The following is a 19,498-nucleotide window of genomic DNA, read 5'->3' on the forward strand; positions in this document are numbered from 1 at the left end:
GCAGCGTGGACACATCAGCAAACCAGCAGGGCACAAGCCCAGGCTCTGGCACACAATCACCTATCCAGTATGCTGCTAGCACGGTCCCTGGCACGACCCCGGCCAGGGCAGGCAGTGCTCCTCCAGGCGATGCCCGGGCACCATCTCGGGGTCAGCAGAGGCCGGCAATAGCCACAGCTTGGCAGGCAGGCAGACCGGACGATTGTCAAAGCGTGCCAGTTGGCAAGGGGGCCAAAGAACGGTCCCTGCCCTTCACTGGGCAGTGATTTATCTGTACAGACATAGCCACTGAGCCTGAAATATAAATAGTTGTATCTAGCAATGGGGAATGGAAACCGTCCTGGCCACTGGTTTTGATGTATTTATGGCTGCTTTTAACGTAAATCTAAGTTTTCAGTGCTAACGGTCCAAGCTTGCAGAGGATTCTCTCCTTCTGCCGCCATATTTTTGGTGAAAGTCAGAAACAAACACATCCACATCTCCTACCTCTTTGCCTCCAGTATCCTAAAGGGATGAGAAGGATTAGGAATTGGATGGAAATCTGTAGCACTTGCTATTCACACTTCAGATTGCGGTTCGTAGCTGTGCATGTCTGAGCAGCCATCCAGATGCTAATGGAGCTGCTCCTGTGTCAGTAAGATCAGAGAAAGGCCTCCACTGTTTAATTTTTGGATATTTATTGGCTATAAATCAAAGGACCAACACATACTGAGATATCAGGGAAAATGTCTTTTTTGCTTGTGTTAACAGCAATGTTCTAAGATAAAGCTGTTATTTTAAAACATGACCTATTTTCGCTTTGCACTAGTCTTTTTAACTGTCCTGAAAAGAAGGATGTTTATACAATTTAGCAGAGAAACGTGAACTGTTCTACTCCATTTACATTTCTTTGTTCCAAAACGTATTCCTCTTGTTGAGATTCCAGCAGGCAAGGAAAGCAGACACAGCGGTTACTTTCCAACGTGAAACTTAAAACCACAATCTCCCGCTCAGAAAACACAGAATGAGTCACAGGAAGGGGCCACTTGCTTGCAAAACTCATTAAAAGCAAGGCAAGGCAAAATGGATTTCCTGTATCAATAAATAGATTGCTGGCAGCAGGCAGAACACCTGACAGTGCTGGAGGCTAAAAACCGGTCCAAGGGTAACCATTAGAAAAGCCAGATCAATTCTTCAGCTCGGAAACTGTATCTCCCCAGTACACAGTTTTCTTGGCATTAGTTGGCTTAATTCAGCAAAGTGCTTAAGAATATGCATAAATTTCAGTGCAGGGAGGGGTGACTTAAGCACACGCTTAAATAGGCTGATAGATTATGCCTGTATTTATTTTCCAAAGCAAGCCTTATTAAAAGGATACAAGCATGGTACTACAAAAGTGTATATGCTGTAGGTGAAAGCTTTGTTTCCCAAGTTCATGAAAAAATAAAGAAGCCCTAGTCCTTACCTAAACTTAAAATTTAGCTGTAGTTGCAACTTTGTTTTGCTGCTAGCAGTACCCCTTGGACACTTAAGCATAGATTTTGGTAAATGTTACTCTCTCCTGTTTGGCAGATGAAGCCAAAATGGCCTTCTCACCTCTTCTGTGCCATGCAGACAGGCAGGATTTCAGGCAAGACTGCTTGAGAGGCAAAATGCAGAGCTCACCGCCTGACCTGGCACCACCTACATTCAGCATGGGGGTGGAAACAAGCAGCTGCTTTTTGGCCGCTTGCTTGGTTTTTGTTCCCTTTCTCTAGTTCCACCTAGCAGAAAACTTCTTTCTTATCTTGACTTTATTTTAATCCCTCACATCCCAATGGCTGGAAAGGTCTTGATGAGGCTCTCTTCCCCAAAGCATCCAGCAACTGTAATTCCTCTGCACCACTGCTGGGATTTCTTTGAGCCAGTCTCTCATCTCTCATTCACAACTAGCCCTTTCCTTGCCTATCTCCAACATGCTATAGAACAAAATGAGGGGCTGGATTTTACTGCAAGCAAAAGAGCTAGGACTACCTGAGGGTGTAGCATTGTAAGTATACTCCCTTCACCACTGTCCTTTGCTGGACTTTTATGAAACCAAACAAACAAAAAACCAACCTCCAGGCTCCACCTTTTTATGCATTCACGGAAGAGTTGAAAGTTATATTAGTTAAATTTTTAGGCACTAGCTCTTTGCACCAACGGTCTTCTGCCTCTTGCAGTGACGAACTATCCTGAGGTACTTGATGGCATCTGCAATGAATATTGAATTAAGAGTATTTATCTACAAGGAAAAAATTAATGTAGCATTCTGGGAATATTCCCTACAGCATCAAAAAAAAAACAAACAAAAAAAACCCAACAACTTTATGGTCTTTGCTTCTCAGAGGGTTCTCTCCCTCAGACTTTTCTACTTCTAGCGTTAATAGGATATTCCAGGAGCAATGAATATGTCCTTATAAAGTTTGGTTTGCTGATGCAAAAGCACCATTTCTCTGACTTTTTAATTAAAAAGGCACCTTCATTTCAAAGCCTGTCTCCAGAGCTCCAGTGTAAATGTTTATACAAGCCAGAGACATACAGAAAATAGAGAAGATTGAAGAAGCAGTGACTGCAGACTGCCCAAATACGGCTGCTCTTGTAATTTTAACACAGAACTTAAGCTGCCGCAGAGCCTTATCAACCCCAAACATCTTTGGTTTTGCATACCAACTAACACAAGCCTGGCAGTATCACTACTGCTGCAGTTAGTTTGCTCAGCAAACCCGGCAGAGGGAGCAAAAGGCAGCACTGCGTTCTCACGGACAGGAGGAAAGGGTATTTGCTTCTCATCAGCAGAATGGCCAATGTCAAAGCAGAGGAGAAAAGACAAAAGAAGAAAAAAAAAAAGAAAAAGAGGCAGCTATCTGGTCTCATTGCCATGAATGACAACACTCCCATTCAAAACAGATGACTAGTTTTTCCTTAGGTCACACTAGGAATTAGACAAAAGGAAGATTAAAAAAAAATGCTGGGGTGGGGTAGGATTCCTGACTGGTCCAATTCACTCCAGTTCCCATCTGGTTGCTCTTGGCTCTGAGGTGCTGTTCCCATGCCCCAAAAACAGGCAGAGCCCAGGTCCTGGCCCCATCTCCCTCAATAAACTCTTTCCTTTTGAAAAAGCTCTGGGTCAAACACTGTAGCTGAACAGCAAAAATTTTGCAAGTGCTGGAAGTTACACCAGATAGCCCCGATAAGAGACAGGCAGTTGAGACTGGAGCTACAAAAGCCACACTTTACAGAGTTTCAGCAGTTCTGCAAAAGCACTCTGCCATTATCCAAGCATATAGAAAAAGAGAAGTCAGAAAAAATTTGTATTTGCCTTTATTACAATATATATTTCTACCCTTGTTGCATTCAGCAGATCAAAATGAGGTGTTAAAATTATTTTCATCATTGCAGTAGTACATACATATACAGAGTAAATACTGTATAGAAATAGGCTTTGAAACAATAATCCATATCTACAAATAAAAAATTCCCAATACCCTCTTTCTCCTCCCTCCCCAAATTACAGCAGTAACATTTTATCTTCAATGTAACTAATGCAACAAATATGGTATTCTTTCCCTCACATGACACAGCTGGAGCAGTATGGTCATCAGCTTCAAGAAAATAAACATTAGTCACTCCTCACTGATGCATATTCTTGTTTATGTGTATTGTATAAATAGAATCTAGTGTGATTTAATGTGTCTGCATATTTATGTTAGCCAAATATTCTTTTTGTAACAGAAACCAGCATTACACTGCAAGAAAGGTTGAATTTTTTTTCTTTCACAGAAAGAGTAGAAATTTGTTAAACCATCCCTTTTTCTTCTACATGAATTAGCAAAGCAGTTCAAATATTATGCATAAAATTGCTCAGCTACCAAATCAAAATGCCTTATACTCTCTGAAGAAGTATGGTGATGTTTCTAGCAGGCTAAAACTTTGATTTTTATAAGTCTTTTCTGTAAGTAAATTTGATAAACATTAGTTTTAGAAACTAATTTCACTTTTCAACTATATTTCAACTTTCAGATACAAAGGCGTATACAGTATGTCAGAAGTAAGGTGTTTAACTTCACAGAACCACAGAAACATTGGTCAGAAGGGACCCCTGGAGGTCATCCAGTCCAACTTCATGCTTGAAGCAGATGATTGCCAACACTAGATCAAGTCAGCCGTAACTGTTCAACCGTCTTGAAAAACTCTGAGACGGAGATTTCGCAGCATCTCAGGGTTACCTGTACCAGTGCTACACTACACCTACAAATCTGACAGAATTAAAATGACCACTCATTCATGCTATCATTTAGTTTGAAATACTAACAGCACAAACAACCCTGGATTAGCCTTAATTTATTTATTAAGTTATAAATAAATACATCACAGGCTTTAATTGTGGAGAACCTTCAGGGACCATCTTTTCTGGTGGAAGCTACTGTGTGTGGTACGTTAGGAAAAGAGATCTTAACTACTGTTAAGGATAAAAACCACAAAACTGACAGCCTCTTACTGAAGAGAAGGGTTGGTTTAGTTTTATTCTGCATAATAAATGGACTGAAATAGGCCTTTACCAAAACTGAATTAAAATAGGATGCAGTTAGCATATTCATCCATTTATTCAATTATTAATGACAAGTATTAATAGATACTTAAGGTGTGGCTATATTTAGAGATGCAACCATCTCAGCTTGGCAACCTGCAAAGCCCACTGATTGTCTTTCAGAAAATCCATACCACATTTCTTCCATCTTTAAGTAAAAAGATATTTGCATTTTCTTTAAACTTTCAAGAGAGCATAATCAGTCTGGGTTGTTAAACATTAATTTCTTCCTCTTTGTGTTTGTCTAATCCTGGTATCTCCAAAGTGCGCATGCACTTTGCCCAAAGCAGCAATGTTCATGTGAAAAGGAAGACTTAGGGAGGACTCACCACTGCACACTGCAGCTGGATAAAAGATTGCACTTATATTCATTACTATTGAAGGCACAGAGAAATCATAAATTGGCCCCCTGACATCGCAGATAAGGTCCACGGCACTAAAAGTTAGAAAACCTCTACTTACAGAATTAGTATCCTACCTACGTTGCTATCACTCTTGACATGCAAAACCAGAATTTATTGAAACAGAACAAGTGTGAAACAAAGCAGCTGTTCCTAAACTTTTGGGGTGCTAACTAACCACAATCACATCTTAAAATCTCTCCTGGACCACTCTGCCTTCCTATTATTAAACTCTTAACTGAAAATACTACAAAGCAGCTGCAAAACATGTACCATAGCCCCACAGATCACAAGCTGGCAGAAACCACAGCTTGTGAACCACTGTTTTAGCCATATTGAAATACAATATACATGGAATCCCATGATGCCATTTTCAGTGTTTCAGAGAACAATTAGATTTTAAAATATATTTTAAAAGGAAAAAAAAAAAGGGTTTTTTCCTAGCTACAAGCACATTTGAGAATCATTTGGCATATGGTCTCTTGATGTCTACATTTTAAGTAAAGTACCTCATTGTGTAAAGGCAGACCATTTGGAAAACATTATCAACTGATCTGCAGTATTGCTTTTAGCATGCACAGTTAAGTCTTAAGGCTGTCACAAGCAGGTAGGAAAAACAGTATCTACAGCTTGTGTCTGGACAAATAAGAAAAAAAAATAGAGATGAAAGAGGAGATTTCATTATCTTGGAGGAGAGTAAATTGCACTAGAAGTATCCATTCTTTATGACACAAAACCAAAAAAAAAAAAAAAATCCGTACAGTAAAAACCTGAGATGCATCATTCACCAGCATCAAAGTTCACATTTTAGCCAAAATAATGTTTCAAATAAAACTACTCCATTTTGACAAAATCCTCAGTGTTCTTGGCTCAGTAACAATCTTGAAACTCAGCACATTCTGTGGATAAGATGTCTTTACTGAAAATCACTGACTTCAGTAAGATGGGCACTACACACTGTAGCCTGTATTTTCAACTTGCACACTTACCTTAATCCAAATAGCTATCCTTGATGCATGGTACTTCTCAAATTGAGAAAGACTGCCAGAATCTGGCCATCTTATTTCGTTTGCTTTCTATTTAGATTACTCATCATTTATTTCCTCAGAAAAGTGTTACCATGTCAAAACAGCAGGCTGGAATAAATCAACACAGTTCAATTGACTTTGATAGCTACACTGATTTACAACAGCTGAGGGTCTAGACCAGTAATTAACTCTTAAACAAACAGTTGTTGGTCAAGGAAGGGGAAAGAGGAAAAAATCATTTGCTCCTTCAGAGAAAGGAATTTTGACATATGGATTGCAGTCCCTGTCCGTGTCACCAGATGATGTCATGAATGGTGAGCACCTTCAGCTCCCTTACTTGCAGGGGGTCCTGATAAGATGAAAGATTACTTCAGTGATGCAGAAAAGATACAGAACCACTTTACAATCTTATGGCACGTTTAACTGCAACTCCAACATCACTCCACTTTTATTTGACCTTGAATAATGGAAATGTATGGCACAGTTTGAGGAGCTGGGTAAAGAGCTAAAAACGCAACTCCTGTTCCTAGTAAGACTCCTCCTCGTCATCTGGAAACGTGACTAAGTTTGAAAAGCATTTCTAAATTTGCTCACAGCAAAAAAATACAATGCTCACAACATCACAGATTCCAGCTGAACTGCCAACAGCAAAAGCCAAGTGGTGTCCTTTCAATACAACCTAACTCATTCTTTGAGCTGAGGCCAAAGGTTTGGAGATGCAGTTAAGATGAGGCTGGATGAACATCCTGAGTTTCAAAAGGCGGTAGAGGTTCTCTCCAGTAGGTGAACTGACTGTAGGTATCAGAACAAGGGAAGTCTGAAGAATGGCTTCTTTTCAGCAAAGGGAAAATGTGATCTACCACTTCACATAGTCTGACATAGCTGGAAAATAAACAAATAAAAAGAATGCTGAACCATTTCAGATCTTCTTACTTGAATTTTTCTAAGTCCTCAACTACTAAGCCATGGCTTCTCTTACACAGACAAGTCACCCTCCTCAAATGAATAAAACTAAACTTGATTTTGGTGCCTAGCTTCCAGAAAGGATTCACAGTTCAGATAAGAAATCCTTTCATTCTAAGCACCGATACTTACTTAGTAAGAAACAGATGCCATTTTCTGCCCAGATCACCTGCTAAAATATTCAAGCCCCATATTTTGCTTCTCCATTTCTGTCCAGCTTGGCTCAAGCAGCTCCCTGCTCAATCAATTATTTGTATTTTATACACATATGGCTCCCCTTCAATTAAGGACACTCTTAATATTACTCAAGGCCATTTCCATTCAGTGTTAGGTGCTACACTGCCTAAGCATCTTGCTGGAAGCCCTCAGCCCTATCTTCAGATTTTTTTTTCTGGCTTTTCTAGATAGGAGCTCCAGGAAAAGGAAATTTTGAAAAGGCCATGGAAAGGCAGATGGCTTCAGGAAACTAGCTAGTCTCATTTTTATGCAGACTAGACTGTACACTGATAATTCCTTTACATGATTAAAGTAGATGGAATATATTAAACTAAAGACTAAACATTTTCTTTTTTTGTCAGTTTTTTTGCCAGTTTAACTGAAGGAAAGTGGAAAGCCTGTATTTTATTCTAAATTTTTTGTGTTTTGTTTGAAATATCCTAAGGAATCTCTCATTAGGAAAATCAAGTGCATCTTTGGGCGACTTGAGTCATAAATTAGAACAGCAAATTAATTGAGTCTATAAAGGTGTCAGAGATAAGAGATTACTTACGATGAGATGTTTGTCTTTGCATGCTCTTGTATAAGCTCTCCTTTGGGATTAACTGTAAATATCCTGTTTAAAGAAACCCCCACCTGTTTGTATGAATAAACATCCTAAACAGAAGAGGAGGGGAGAAAAAAAAAAAAGAAAAGAAAAATAATGATTCTGCCTTTGCACAATAACATTTATTCTTGCTATTCTTGCTGGAATATATTAAACAGAAGAAAGTATTTGCACAGTATTGGTACTAAGATTACCTAGTTATTCCCCATTATGTTACAAACAAGGTCAGTCTGACAAAATGCTCCTGAAACAGACAATTTGCAGCTAGGTAAGGAGTTTGCCACTTCAGTTTATAGTATTGATCAAAATCACGTTCATTTTTTCAGTAACTTCCCTTGACACAAAAATAACATTCAATAAAAAACTAATGATACTTGGCGTAAAAGCATTTGGACTTTCATTTTTCTTTCAGAGAATATTTCATTCCCTGAGTGCGTTGCACCGGCTATCTTGCAACAGTGTACAGAGGCTAAAACTTAACTGACACTTAAAATAGTGATTAGTTTGTAAGGACAAGGTCACAAAAGGAAGTCATAACAACTGTGTCTACATTAAAACCTCTGGAAATATCTCTTAGCTCCTGAGTTTGGATTTGTGCCATATCCATATATTGACTCCATGTCAGAGCAACGAGGAAAGAAGGGAAAGCAAGGAGTATATGCCAAAATAGCAGCAGTGAGCCCCAGCAGATAATGCAGATGCAACTCTGGGAAGTACAACTATAAGCATGAATTAAGAATGTCTTCTAAGAAATTCAAATTGTTGAGGAAAGCAATGAGTAAGTTTTGATCTGAAGAAAATATTGACAAAAGCAAAGATGAAAATAACTCCCAGAAGATCAGAGCAAAAACAAGCTTCCATTTTACTAATAGAAATCATGGGTTTAAAAGCTGAAGTGGTGAGATTGGAATGTTAATGAAAAAAATAAAGATTATTTTTATCTCTATATTGTAAATACTGTTCAAAAAAAATTAAGTAACTGAACAAAAGTGAACAGCAGTCACTTCAAGAATTCCACATCCTGGCAGTCCATGCACTATCTACATGTTTGCAACATCCACAAGTACTGAAATTTCACATAGTTTGTTCTGGGAAAAAAACCAAACCAAAACAAAACAAGCAGTGTAGAAAATTGAGAAAGTAATGATCCTGATCTTCACAAAAGCACAGCTCACACCTGAAGACTGCACTCAAACAGGAGAGGAGTGAGTTGCCAGCAATTCCTTTAGAAATATTAACTTACTGCTTTACTTGAAATTTCATTGAAGTATGCATGAAAATAAGGATTTCATTTTATTTCCCTGAGGTTCAAAAAAATGGAACCAGAGACAGACATCATCCATAATACAAAACCACAAAAGTGTTTAAAAAGTTATTTCAGAACCATATGTCTAAAGGTACCTTGATAATGGAAATTAAGCTCCATATAACAACTTAATATAGCAAATGGACAGTGAGGTCCTCCTGTCCCCTCTGACATAATGCTTTTAAAAATGTAATTTGCTAAAAGATGAAGCTGAAAAAGTTTCTGCTCATAAACGTCAGCAACCCTAACAAAAATACGAGACAAACGTAGAAACAAAGTCCCATCAGAAAGGCTTGCTAAATCCTTTCAAATGTAGCTACCAGCATCCATGTTTTCAGTGCCAAAATACCTTGTCAGGCACCTCTGTCCAACGTTTAGGCATCTGAATTGCCCAGTCTCTGTTCATATTCACACTGGCAATGGCCAGTGTCCACATTCATACTGATAATCTCCCCAACTATGAATGTTTCTGCTAGTGAACGTATCTCAGCTCTTACAGCGCTGAGCGGCTAGGGCTGGAATCCATGGTCCTCAGGCACTTCAGTTAGAAGCCTTTAGGTCTCCTGGACTCAGTGGAGAAAGATGGCCATCTAGCACCTGAATTACTCTCCAGGCATGTCCCATTTCTCTCCACCAACTAAAGAAAGAGGTAACCAACCAAAGTGTTCTCTTGCTAATCATATTAGGAAATATGAATGGTCAAGGACCATTCTCTTCAGACCGAATGGCATAGCCAGCATACAGACATACAATTAAGTGGGTTTAGCTTCCAAAACAGGGTGGATACACCCAAGCTGCATGCCAATGGTCCTTACCCATAAACTCCACACTGGTGTTACCAGGTTTCTTGTTACATGTTACTATACTACACACCAGTTTCTACAGGAAATAGCACTTGCCAATACAGAGCTGGAAGAAGTACTGAACGCTCTGTGGGGCTCCTGGGCACAAATAAGGGGCTCATCTGCCTAGTTTAGTTAGCATCTAAACTTGGGTGCCCAGTGAAACTGTAAACATCTAAAGAAGGAGGTTTTCTACATATCCCCTTCTGGAAGTGGGATGCTTTCAAAGATTTGGAGGAGTGAAACAAAGCCTCTGTCCTTCCTTAAGCACCTATAATGATATCTACACTAGTAAACTAAACAGTGTGAGTGCCCATTCTCAGACATGAAAGTCCCTTGACATTGTATCCGTATTATTAAACTCTCTATACCCCTCCCCTCAAAAAACAAAAACCAAACCCAAAACCCAAACCACAACAAAAAACAGTCCCCCACAGCCCCACATAACACACACACACACACCCCCCAATATGGCTCTATCAGATGCCCATTGGGAGGAGTCTATTCCACAAGCTAACACAGCAACCATATCCAGAAATTGCCTGGAAGACTGCTAGCTGCCTGTGTCAAAACAGTCTCTTGGATCATGCTAACAATTTAAAAGAAGGGATAATCACATGCCAGGGTCCCCGTCTCTGCCGTAGCCCCTGAGACTGTCTCCTTTTCTGGATGCATAAAGGTATTCTTTGGGCTAGGACAGGAGTAAGAAAAGCCTATAGCCCAATTACACAGCCTTCAAATGGGTGACAGATACCTGTCTCCCCCTCTCTGTGTCAAATAACGTATCACTTTCCCTACAAAGTAGAATCTTTTGATTTCAGTGGGACATCCAAGTTCTTTTGACTGTACTTAGAGTTCAAAGTCTAAGTTCCACCTCTATTCATCCAAAAGATTTTCTGTCTGTCCAGAGGTATCTCAATGACACTGTATCAGTGCGGAGTAAAGTGAGATCAGTGTTTTCACATAAGCTTAAGGATTTTTTACATAGTTAGGATTTCAACCAGTATTTACTGTTATGCTAACTTATGCAGATATAATATAGTTACTTTGCTGCTCTTCCATCTCTGTTTGCATCCTACATTGTGAGGTCTTTGAGGAAGAATATTTACATTTTCCTTTGTACAGGGCCTAATAAAATATTCTTAACTCACATTTAAAGCTTCTAGGTTCTGATGCAACAGAACTATGAAATAACAGCAACTTTTCTGTTCTCAATAGAAATAAATTCAGCTATTACTTACAGCAGGTCTGTTTCCAAAAGCAGCATAAAAGGGTTCTGTATTAGGATAAAACAAATTTTTTATGTCTGTCAAGCACTGAACTTTAAATTTTTCTGGCTTCTTTTCTATCACCTCCCTGAAATGATAAAAAAGGGAGGCTGAATAAGTACACATGAAATACAGCACAAACCATTTTATTTTCTTTATTCAATATTTTTCACCTAGCTGGATACTCCTATAGAGTCCCCACCCTTCTCCAACAAATCTTCATTTGGAAATCACATTGCCCATGAAGACAAAATACAATTCCTAAGCTTACATAATGGGCACAATAAATAAATTCTCTGAAACAAGGGAACTTCTACTGAAACCTATGTTGTAAAGATGGTTACTGAGCAAGGATGGTTGATTACAGGGAGTAGCTGCTAAATAAGGACTTATGAAACATAAGTTGTCATCAAGTAAACTGCTTCCTAAGAACTGCAGAATGATTCATAGATTATATTAGCCTTCACTGTGTATAACGGGGTTTTTTTGTTTGGTTGGTTTTTTGTTGTTTTTTAATTAAAAGGGTTGCAGTTACCATATGTGCTATAAGCACCTCAGCCTGTTAAAATACTTCTACAGTCAGGGTCCTCCATCACTGCTAATTAGCAGAAGTTAAGGAAAAAAGGAATCTTTTATTTCTCTTCAGTTGCTCCTTACAGAATACAGAATTCGTTAATGAACGGAGGAGTTCTCATCTCTGGGCAAAAGCCCTTTCACAACAGCTTCTCTTGGCAAGAAGGCTGAACAGGTGGCAGAGTCTGGAGTTCCCATAACATAGGAAGATGCCAGCATGACACAAAAGCCCTTAAGAAGCTCAGAATCCCACATCCTAGCACCAACACATATGTCAAGGAAGATGCGAATAGTATAGAAGCTTCATAGGAGTAATATAGCCCTTTGGAACAGCAGCTCCATGTATAAATCAATGTTTGAGAACGTGCAAAAAAGGAATAAAACCATCTTTCCTCAGTCTCCATACACCTGATCTCATAGCCCTCAAAATCACAATAATTACATCTATGGATAACAAGGAAGTCATTTATTGCCCACACATCACAACAGTTACAATAGTGAACACTGAAAGATGGGTATTCTTTAGTCTAAACAAGATACCAAAAAGAGTATCTCTTTAAATATATTTCTAGATATGAGGAGTATAAGATAACAGTAACTATCCTTTCACTGCATTTATTATTTAATCAAAGTGCACTGTAATACCTCCACAGTCTCTTATATTTAGAACACAACTGGTAAGACAGCCTGTAGCATGTCACTCAATCAGGAGAGCATCTGAACAACCTTCCATTAAAAATTCTAATGAAACATATCCTGTCACAGCAGCTTTTAACAGCTTAAAATATTTTCAGTAATCACTTGACACACTTCACTGCATTAAGAAGAAGGTATGATATTCATAATCTGTGCTATTAATATTCACTTATTACGGTTCAACACCTAGAAAGAACAACATTGACCACACAGAATACCACAGTGCAGTCAGGAGTGTAAAAAGTTTGTTTCATTTTTACATTAATTTCTTCAAAAGCCACCAAGTAATGTTCTTCCACAAAAACATATTTATGCCAGTTGGAACACCTTACAAGTCAAGACAAGAGCGACTGTTATTAGTATGTGAACATTTTTCCCATAGCTAAATATTAACACACCATGTTAAACACATGAAGTCAACAGGCAGTACCTATTAGTAAATAGCGAACACAGATGTATATTGAGCATGTCTAAGAGATAAACTAAGTAACATGACTATCTATTCAATTTTGGTCTAACAAAATTTCTTCTTAATTAAATTTTGCACCAATATGTAAGAAAAAAACATTATGAATGATTTCAAGCACTCCCATAAAAAAAAGCTGAGAATTCAGCCTCCACCACCCTCTTTTCTTTCTGCATAAAAGTGAAATTGCATTACCTGTGGAAAGCTGAGAATAAGCTGCTTGGACTCAGCAACACTGGCCCTTGAGGCAGCACAGTTCCTCGTTCATTGACCCAGTGCAAGTATCCTCTGGTCATGTCTGCCATTCCAATAGCACGTGCTGAGCAATACAAAAATTTATATCCATTTCTGTGAACAGAAATAAAAGAAGAAATTACTGTAAAAATAAAGCAGGTATTTTGACATTAATAGTTTTGTGGGTTTATTTTACATGAATCAAATCATGACTGTTAAACAGACTTACATTTAAGCTAGACTTATTTAAAAGGAATAAAAACATTTATGCCAGAAACTTGGATAATTCAAATCTGTCTAGCTCCCCTGCAGTTAGTGATTTACACCTAAAGAGGGCTCGTTTATCTCTGGTCTTCTCATGACTTATGACTTCTTATGGTTTTCTATCCATCCCTGCATAGCGGAACCATACTCCCTAGAATTAACTGAAATGACACCTGCTAAGAGGAAAGCACCTGACATAAAGCAGACAATGGTGTATTAGCGTTTGCTGTGTTAATAGTGTTGTATTCCTGCCTCTTGGACCTCTGCAAAAAAAGACTAGTCTGTGCAGCAGTAACATATTCCTTCAAGTCGGAGCAAATCTGAACTTCAAAACACGCTATGAGAAGTAATCTTTGACTTGACACTGAAATAAAAGTTTCAGCAGAAGTCACAGGTTACCCTTGGTTCTGTTCATGATAGAACAGAGTCCAATGATGTTAGTTCAACTTAATAGCAATTTACTTTGCAAGTCCTATAAAGAAATTATTGTTCATAAAATAAAGAAATACTGTATTCAGTGCACACAGTCATTAAATCTAAGTATTGAACATTTATATGGTGTTCAGCTGTAATATCTAGCCACTACATAATTAACTTGGTAATTTGAAAAACAACATGACTCAAATCTACTTTTCCCCCCCTATGTTTATGACCACCAAAGCCCTAACAACTGACAATGCTGGCAGGCATAGACATAACAACTGCAATTAAAAAAATTAATTAACTTTTTCACCAAATGTAATGCAGAGGTTATACACAGAACTAAATACTACTCAGCATGTGAATTCCCAGGCTGTCCTGTCTTTTCTGTGACCACATATGTCTATACAGAATAAAAGCACAGACAAGTCTCTCTGGGATAATTTAGATTCCATCATCCATAATTTGTAATTCATCATCTGTGTAAAACAAAAAGCAATAAACGAACCTTAGCATAACCCTAGTACACAGAACAAATCAGATTAACTAGAAGGACAGTTGTGATATGTACCAGAGGCTTTTCAAACACTTCTGGTAATTTGAACATATAAGAACAGCTGAATTTAATGTAATAAAAGAAAACCAATTTTATTTTCTGTGTAAAGCAGAAATATCAACCTGAACAGACAGCAATCAGTAATCCTCGTAAAAGTTAAAATCAGATACTTTATCTGATCCCATTCAGACATCAATTAATTTTTCTCCTCACTTCCTTTCTTCTCTCAATTGCTAATCACAAAACTCACCATGCTCAGTCTTTGATCCTCCAGTGTGCGCAGTGGCTTGACTACATTGCAAAATGTATCCAGGGAACCAACAGTACACCTATACTCTTGCACTAGCCTTGCTCACCTAGAAGCATTCCCACACATCACCCCATATGAGTTGGTACAGTCTGATTGTTTTTATCCTGTTCATATTCATCAGAGGAAATATCCCCAGGTTTTTTGGAATATATAGTTCTAGGCCATACCAGGATACTCTCCAAGTTAATGACATTAACTGACCTAAAGCACAGCTGATATACTGTTGCCTAGTATTTCTTCAATAGGTAATGGAAAAATCAGTTTTTCAAAACATCATTAGATCTCAGGTATATCGAGCTACTTTTTGAAGATGCCTGTCTTTCTCCATGAATTACACAGAGTGTACAAGCCACAAGCAAACATGATGAATCCAGGTCTTTCCACCCACAGTGGCACAGAAGGTACTACTGTGGATCAACAGGCACCAGTGCAGGTCAACTACTGAGCTATAATATAGCAGCTCACACACACTGGTGTTGCCAGGTAAAAGCCTGTTCCTCAGGCTCTTCACAGCATACATCTTACTGACTTTCAATGCCTTTAAATTGCACTTTAAGCGATGTTTCCTTATCACCTACTCTCAAAATTAACCAATGACACAAAAATATTTTAAGACTGATCCATCCTACCTTTGCAATTTAACAATGGAATAACAACAAATATTTATATGCAGAAATAAAAAAATAAATTGTATAATCATCAGTAGTAAAGATCACCATTGATGTCTTTGAAGCTCATTGTTATTTATACAACAAATAAGACAAGAATATTAGCAGCGAGTATCCAAAATGGGTCTGTTTCTACTCAAGATAAGACATTGTGTTGTGCTTTAAGGGTGTGATTATCTTGCTTGACTAGAAGCCTGATGTTTAGATAGTTCAAGTCTAAGCTGTTTCACTGAACTCCCTTTCTACTCACTGGAAAGGGAGGTAACTCTCCCAAACGGATTCATCCCATGTGTTTTAGATTCCATCCCTGCATGACTCCAGGTAAGTCAAGTTTGGCAAGAACAACTCCACATACAGTGACCAGCCTAGGCTAAACAGTCCTTATGCATTTTGCAATCTCCTCAACAAGGAGAGAAGGGAAGGTGTATTAGCACCTTATGAATTAACACTGCTGCAACTCCCAGTTAGCAAAAAGAGTTCCAGTTGTGCTGCAGCTGCACAACTCATTCAAATTACTACAGTTTTTGGAACTAACTGTAACTGTCCATTTGAGATGGTTGGAAGAGCAATCACTACTCATTGATAGGGGGAGCAGGTTTTGCTCTGGATATCATACAGCAGATGTTTACACTGTGTAAGCACCACTGAAGTGACGAGGTATTGATGAAATTGTCACCCTTACAGGTTAAGACAAACCTGGAGAAATTTTAATTTTTATGTGCAAATGAATAAACAAACAAGCCACAGATGCATGAACAGATTTACTGAATACTCACTGGCTCACTTTATGGTACAACTTCGCGATCCCTTGGTGCGTCCAGTCTTTGCCAAGAGTTGGCAAAATATGACCTAAAGTATCCGACCTGAATAAAGGAAAAACAATATAACTGAACTGAAAAAAACCCCAATACTTATAATAACAGTTGAGGCTAATAAAAACCCCACTAACTTATTTGGCTAGCGGCAAAGGAAAATAAGATTTTCTGTAAGGTACTGATCATGGTCAGAAGGAGGTGATTTTATTCTCCTTTTTTTTTTTTTTTTTTTTGAGATAGGCTGACATCAGTGTTATCAACATTCTTCTCATACCAAACTCAGAATCATAGCACTGTACCAGCTACTAGGAAGACAACTAACTCTATCCCAGCTAAAACCAGGACACATGTCCATCCTTGGCCACATTGTTTTAATTACTCTTGTGCCCCAGGACTTGTCTTCATGGATAAGCTCACGACCCATAAGTTAACATGGAAGTTACAGCATATAGGCTATCAATCAGACCTGCGTAGTAGGCCGGCCAGTAATAAGCATGCTTTTTGAGGTTTACATTAAATGTTTTCTAAATAAACCAAACCTACCCATAAGGGAAGTTTATGGGAAATTGCAAGTATGAGGTGTCACATTCTAGCTTACTTCAAACCAACTTCTCCACATAAAGCTGGAAGTTGGTCATGTATAAAGTATTATGGTTTCAATGTATTTTCCACTTTACATGAGAGAAAATTATTTACACTATAATAACACCTAGAAATTCAAACAAATGAGCACCTTACTTGACTAAGCATTATGCAGATACACAGCAAGAAAACCACACCCTGAATATCTTGCATCTTAGAGAGAAAAACACCGGGCACTGGCTTAGGATGGATTTGCAATGATATTGTAAGGTGAAGTGATTCAGTAACTGTCTGGCCACCTCAACAGCAGAGAGAATAGATCCCATTCACTTTATTGAAGCTTAAGAAAACAAAGCGGGGGGGATATTAATTTATATTGGCACCAAAAAAAACATTTGCCCTACAATGGATAAATCACAAGGAAGAAAAGAGTTCCAGTTTAAATCAAGTATTTTAATTCACCCCAGACTGCTCTTGGAAATTGCTTTTCCTTGTTCTTTTTTCTAATTAGATATAGCTAGGTTTGGTTTTGAAAGAAATTGATTCTGAAACAAATCTAAGCTTTTCATTTTAAAAGGTCAAAAGACAATGCTTGTATTTTTATTATGTGTTTCCATGTTCCACACACAATTGTCTTCCCCAGGGTTAAATAAATAAATAAAAATCAGCAAGTAAATGAATCATTTTGGTCACTCCAAAGTTGTGGATTTTACCCAAAGCACTAATATGAAACTTTCCATCAAATTCTAATTCTGACATTGATTTTAGAGTCTTGCCTTCTAAATAATAATGCCTCTCACAGGAATGCCCCAGTAATGCCTTTTAAAACAGAATTCACGTGTTTTTTTCCTTTTAATGTAGCCAGTGTACTTCATAAGTGTGATGCAGCAAAAAGGTTAAGATTTTGCAGAAGGTCCTCCAATACTACTGTAAATACTATCATGAAACACCAATAGGTGACAAACAATGGGCACACATAGCACGTGACTTTATTAAATTAATAATTCAGCTAATGATTCCTGCATTGTTTGAAAGCCAAATAAAAAAAAACAAACACACACCCCACACATGCAAAACACTAGAATATGATAATTCTGTGACTCAAAATTCCCTGTTAATTACTTTTTCCTTTAGTCTAAAGGACAATTTGTCCTTGCAGATAAAGCCTCTCCCTGTTCATGAACTCACCGTGTGATTGTTCCATCAATATCAGAAATAACAACTTTATCATCCCAATTCCATAGGTAAATCGTGCCTTCGCAGCGGCAAGTGCCTTGATACTGTGTTGTAACACTAAAGGTCACATCATTTGGGCCATTCTTCAGGTTTAAGCTTTTCTGCAAGGTATTATCAGCAAGATAATCAACAAACTGAGCATGTGAAACGGACGCAGTGCAAACACAAAGCCACGGATGATCATTGCCTTGGTCACACTGAATCTTATTGCTTTCAGCAGAGCTATTGTCTAAATAATGATAGCAGAGGAGCAGAGGTTTGTCCTGTGTGGTATACATTAGACGCCGATTTATAGAGCAGAACAAAACAAACAAACAAACAAATCTGTTTCACAGTCAGAAATTAAAAAAGAAAAAAAAAAGAAAAAAATCCCCCAAAGGTCACATAAACAATAACAAATTATGGAATAGGGACTATCTATAGGGGTTTTCCATTCTGAGATATAGATACATATGCAGAGAGAAATGTGGGTAACGAGGAGTTCCATGAACTCTAATTAAGTGTTTATATGGGGATTTGTGTTCCGTGGTATTACATCTCTTTCCTATAATAACGCACCTCTTATACCATATGACCTATTACCCTTCTGTCTCCACTGAATTTCCTTAAGTCTCCCACTTCCCAGCTCTTCCCTCCCACTGTCTCCTGTGTCACTTAGCAGCACACTGGGCAAGAGACTACTGATTTGATTCTATTTGTGGGCCTAACTATTCATTTTCACAAAACCTGCAGGAGTTTAATACTTTGTCCCTTTTTCTTAGTTATATTTCACTGCAACTGTTCAGCAAGTTAAAAAGTGACAAGGAGGTGAGAATGCAGAACAACTGATGGGTAACTGATGAGTCTCATCCACTGTTTCATCAAGAAACCAATCTGAAAGTAGTTTTAGCTTCAGCTGATTTCTGCAAGGTTTCTAAATCTGAGAAGTATCAATATATTTGTGTAACCCTTGCTTTCTGTTTGGTATAGAAAATTACCAATACATCCCATCTGTCTCTTGGGAAAAATTCTACATTTCTTACAAAACTATTCAGGCAGTGAGTGACGGGCTGTTTCATGCTGTACACCTTGAGTGGGCTTCCTTCAGAAAATTAATTGGGTGTAGATAAGACAACAAAGAGTATTTCCCTAAAGTAGCCATTTTTCCAGATCAAATTGGAATGTGCAGAACACAAAACTGTAACAGTTTTGTCACCACTAGTCAAAACACCTCTGTCACAGAGGAAGAAAACTGGCTCCAAAGAAATTAATAGCCTGGCCTCATAGTAAATCTGCAAGCAGCTCTTTCAGAAGTTACTAACGGAAAACCGTATTTATGTAAAATGTGACTGTCTGCCTATAAATGAGGGGAAAGGAAAGGAGAGGAGGAAAAAAGAAAACAGAGAAGAGAGGCCTGTGGGTTAACATATACACATTATACATAATACAAAAAGCACGTGGTTCCAGTACACTTATTCAG

At 38.2% G+C, this 19,498-nt stretch overlaps 1 protein-coding gene across 3 annotated transcripts in view; it reads right to left on the minus strand.

Annotated features, from left to right (window-relative positions):
• Positions 1 to 3,305: 3,305 nt before the first annotated feature.
• Positions 3,306 to 19,498, minus strand: part of LPIN1 (lipin 1) — an 85,137-nt gene continuing 68,944 nt past the window's right edge. For all 3 annotated transcript variants that reach the window (XM_075049122.1, XM_075049121.1, XM_075049123.1), the window contains 6 exons: positions 17,992 to 18,140; positions 16,183 to 16,269; positions 13,150 to 13,302; positions 11,193 to 11,307; positions 7,750 to 7,853; positions 3,306 to 6,899 (listed from right to left, as the gene is read on the minus strand). In XM_075049122.1, the coding sequence (XP_074905223.1) occupies positions 6,740 to 6,899; positions 7,750 to 7,853; positions 11,193 to 11,307; positions 13,150 to 13,302; positions 16,183 to 16,269; positions 17,992 to 18,140 (768 nt within the window). In that variant the 3' untranslated portion in view covers positions 3,306 to 6,739. The remainder of the gene's footprint in view (positions 6,900 to 7,749; positions 7,854 to 11,192; positions 11,308 to 13,149; positions 13,303 to 16,182; positions 16,270 to 17,991; positions 18,141 to 19,498) is intronic.

The sequence above is a fragment of the Buteo buteo genome, chromosome 17, assembly GCF_964188355.1.
Source record: "Buteo buteo chromosome 17, bButBut1.hap1.1, whole genome shotgun sequence".
In the NCBI taxonomy this organism is placed as follows: Eukaryota; Metazoa; Chordata; class Aves; order Accipitriformes; family Accipitridae; genus Buteo; species Buteo buteo.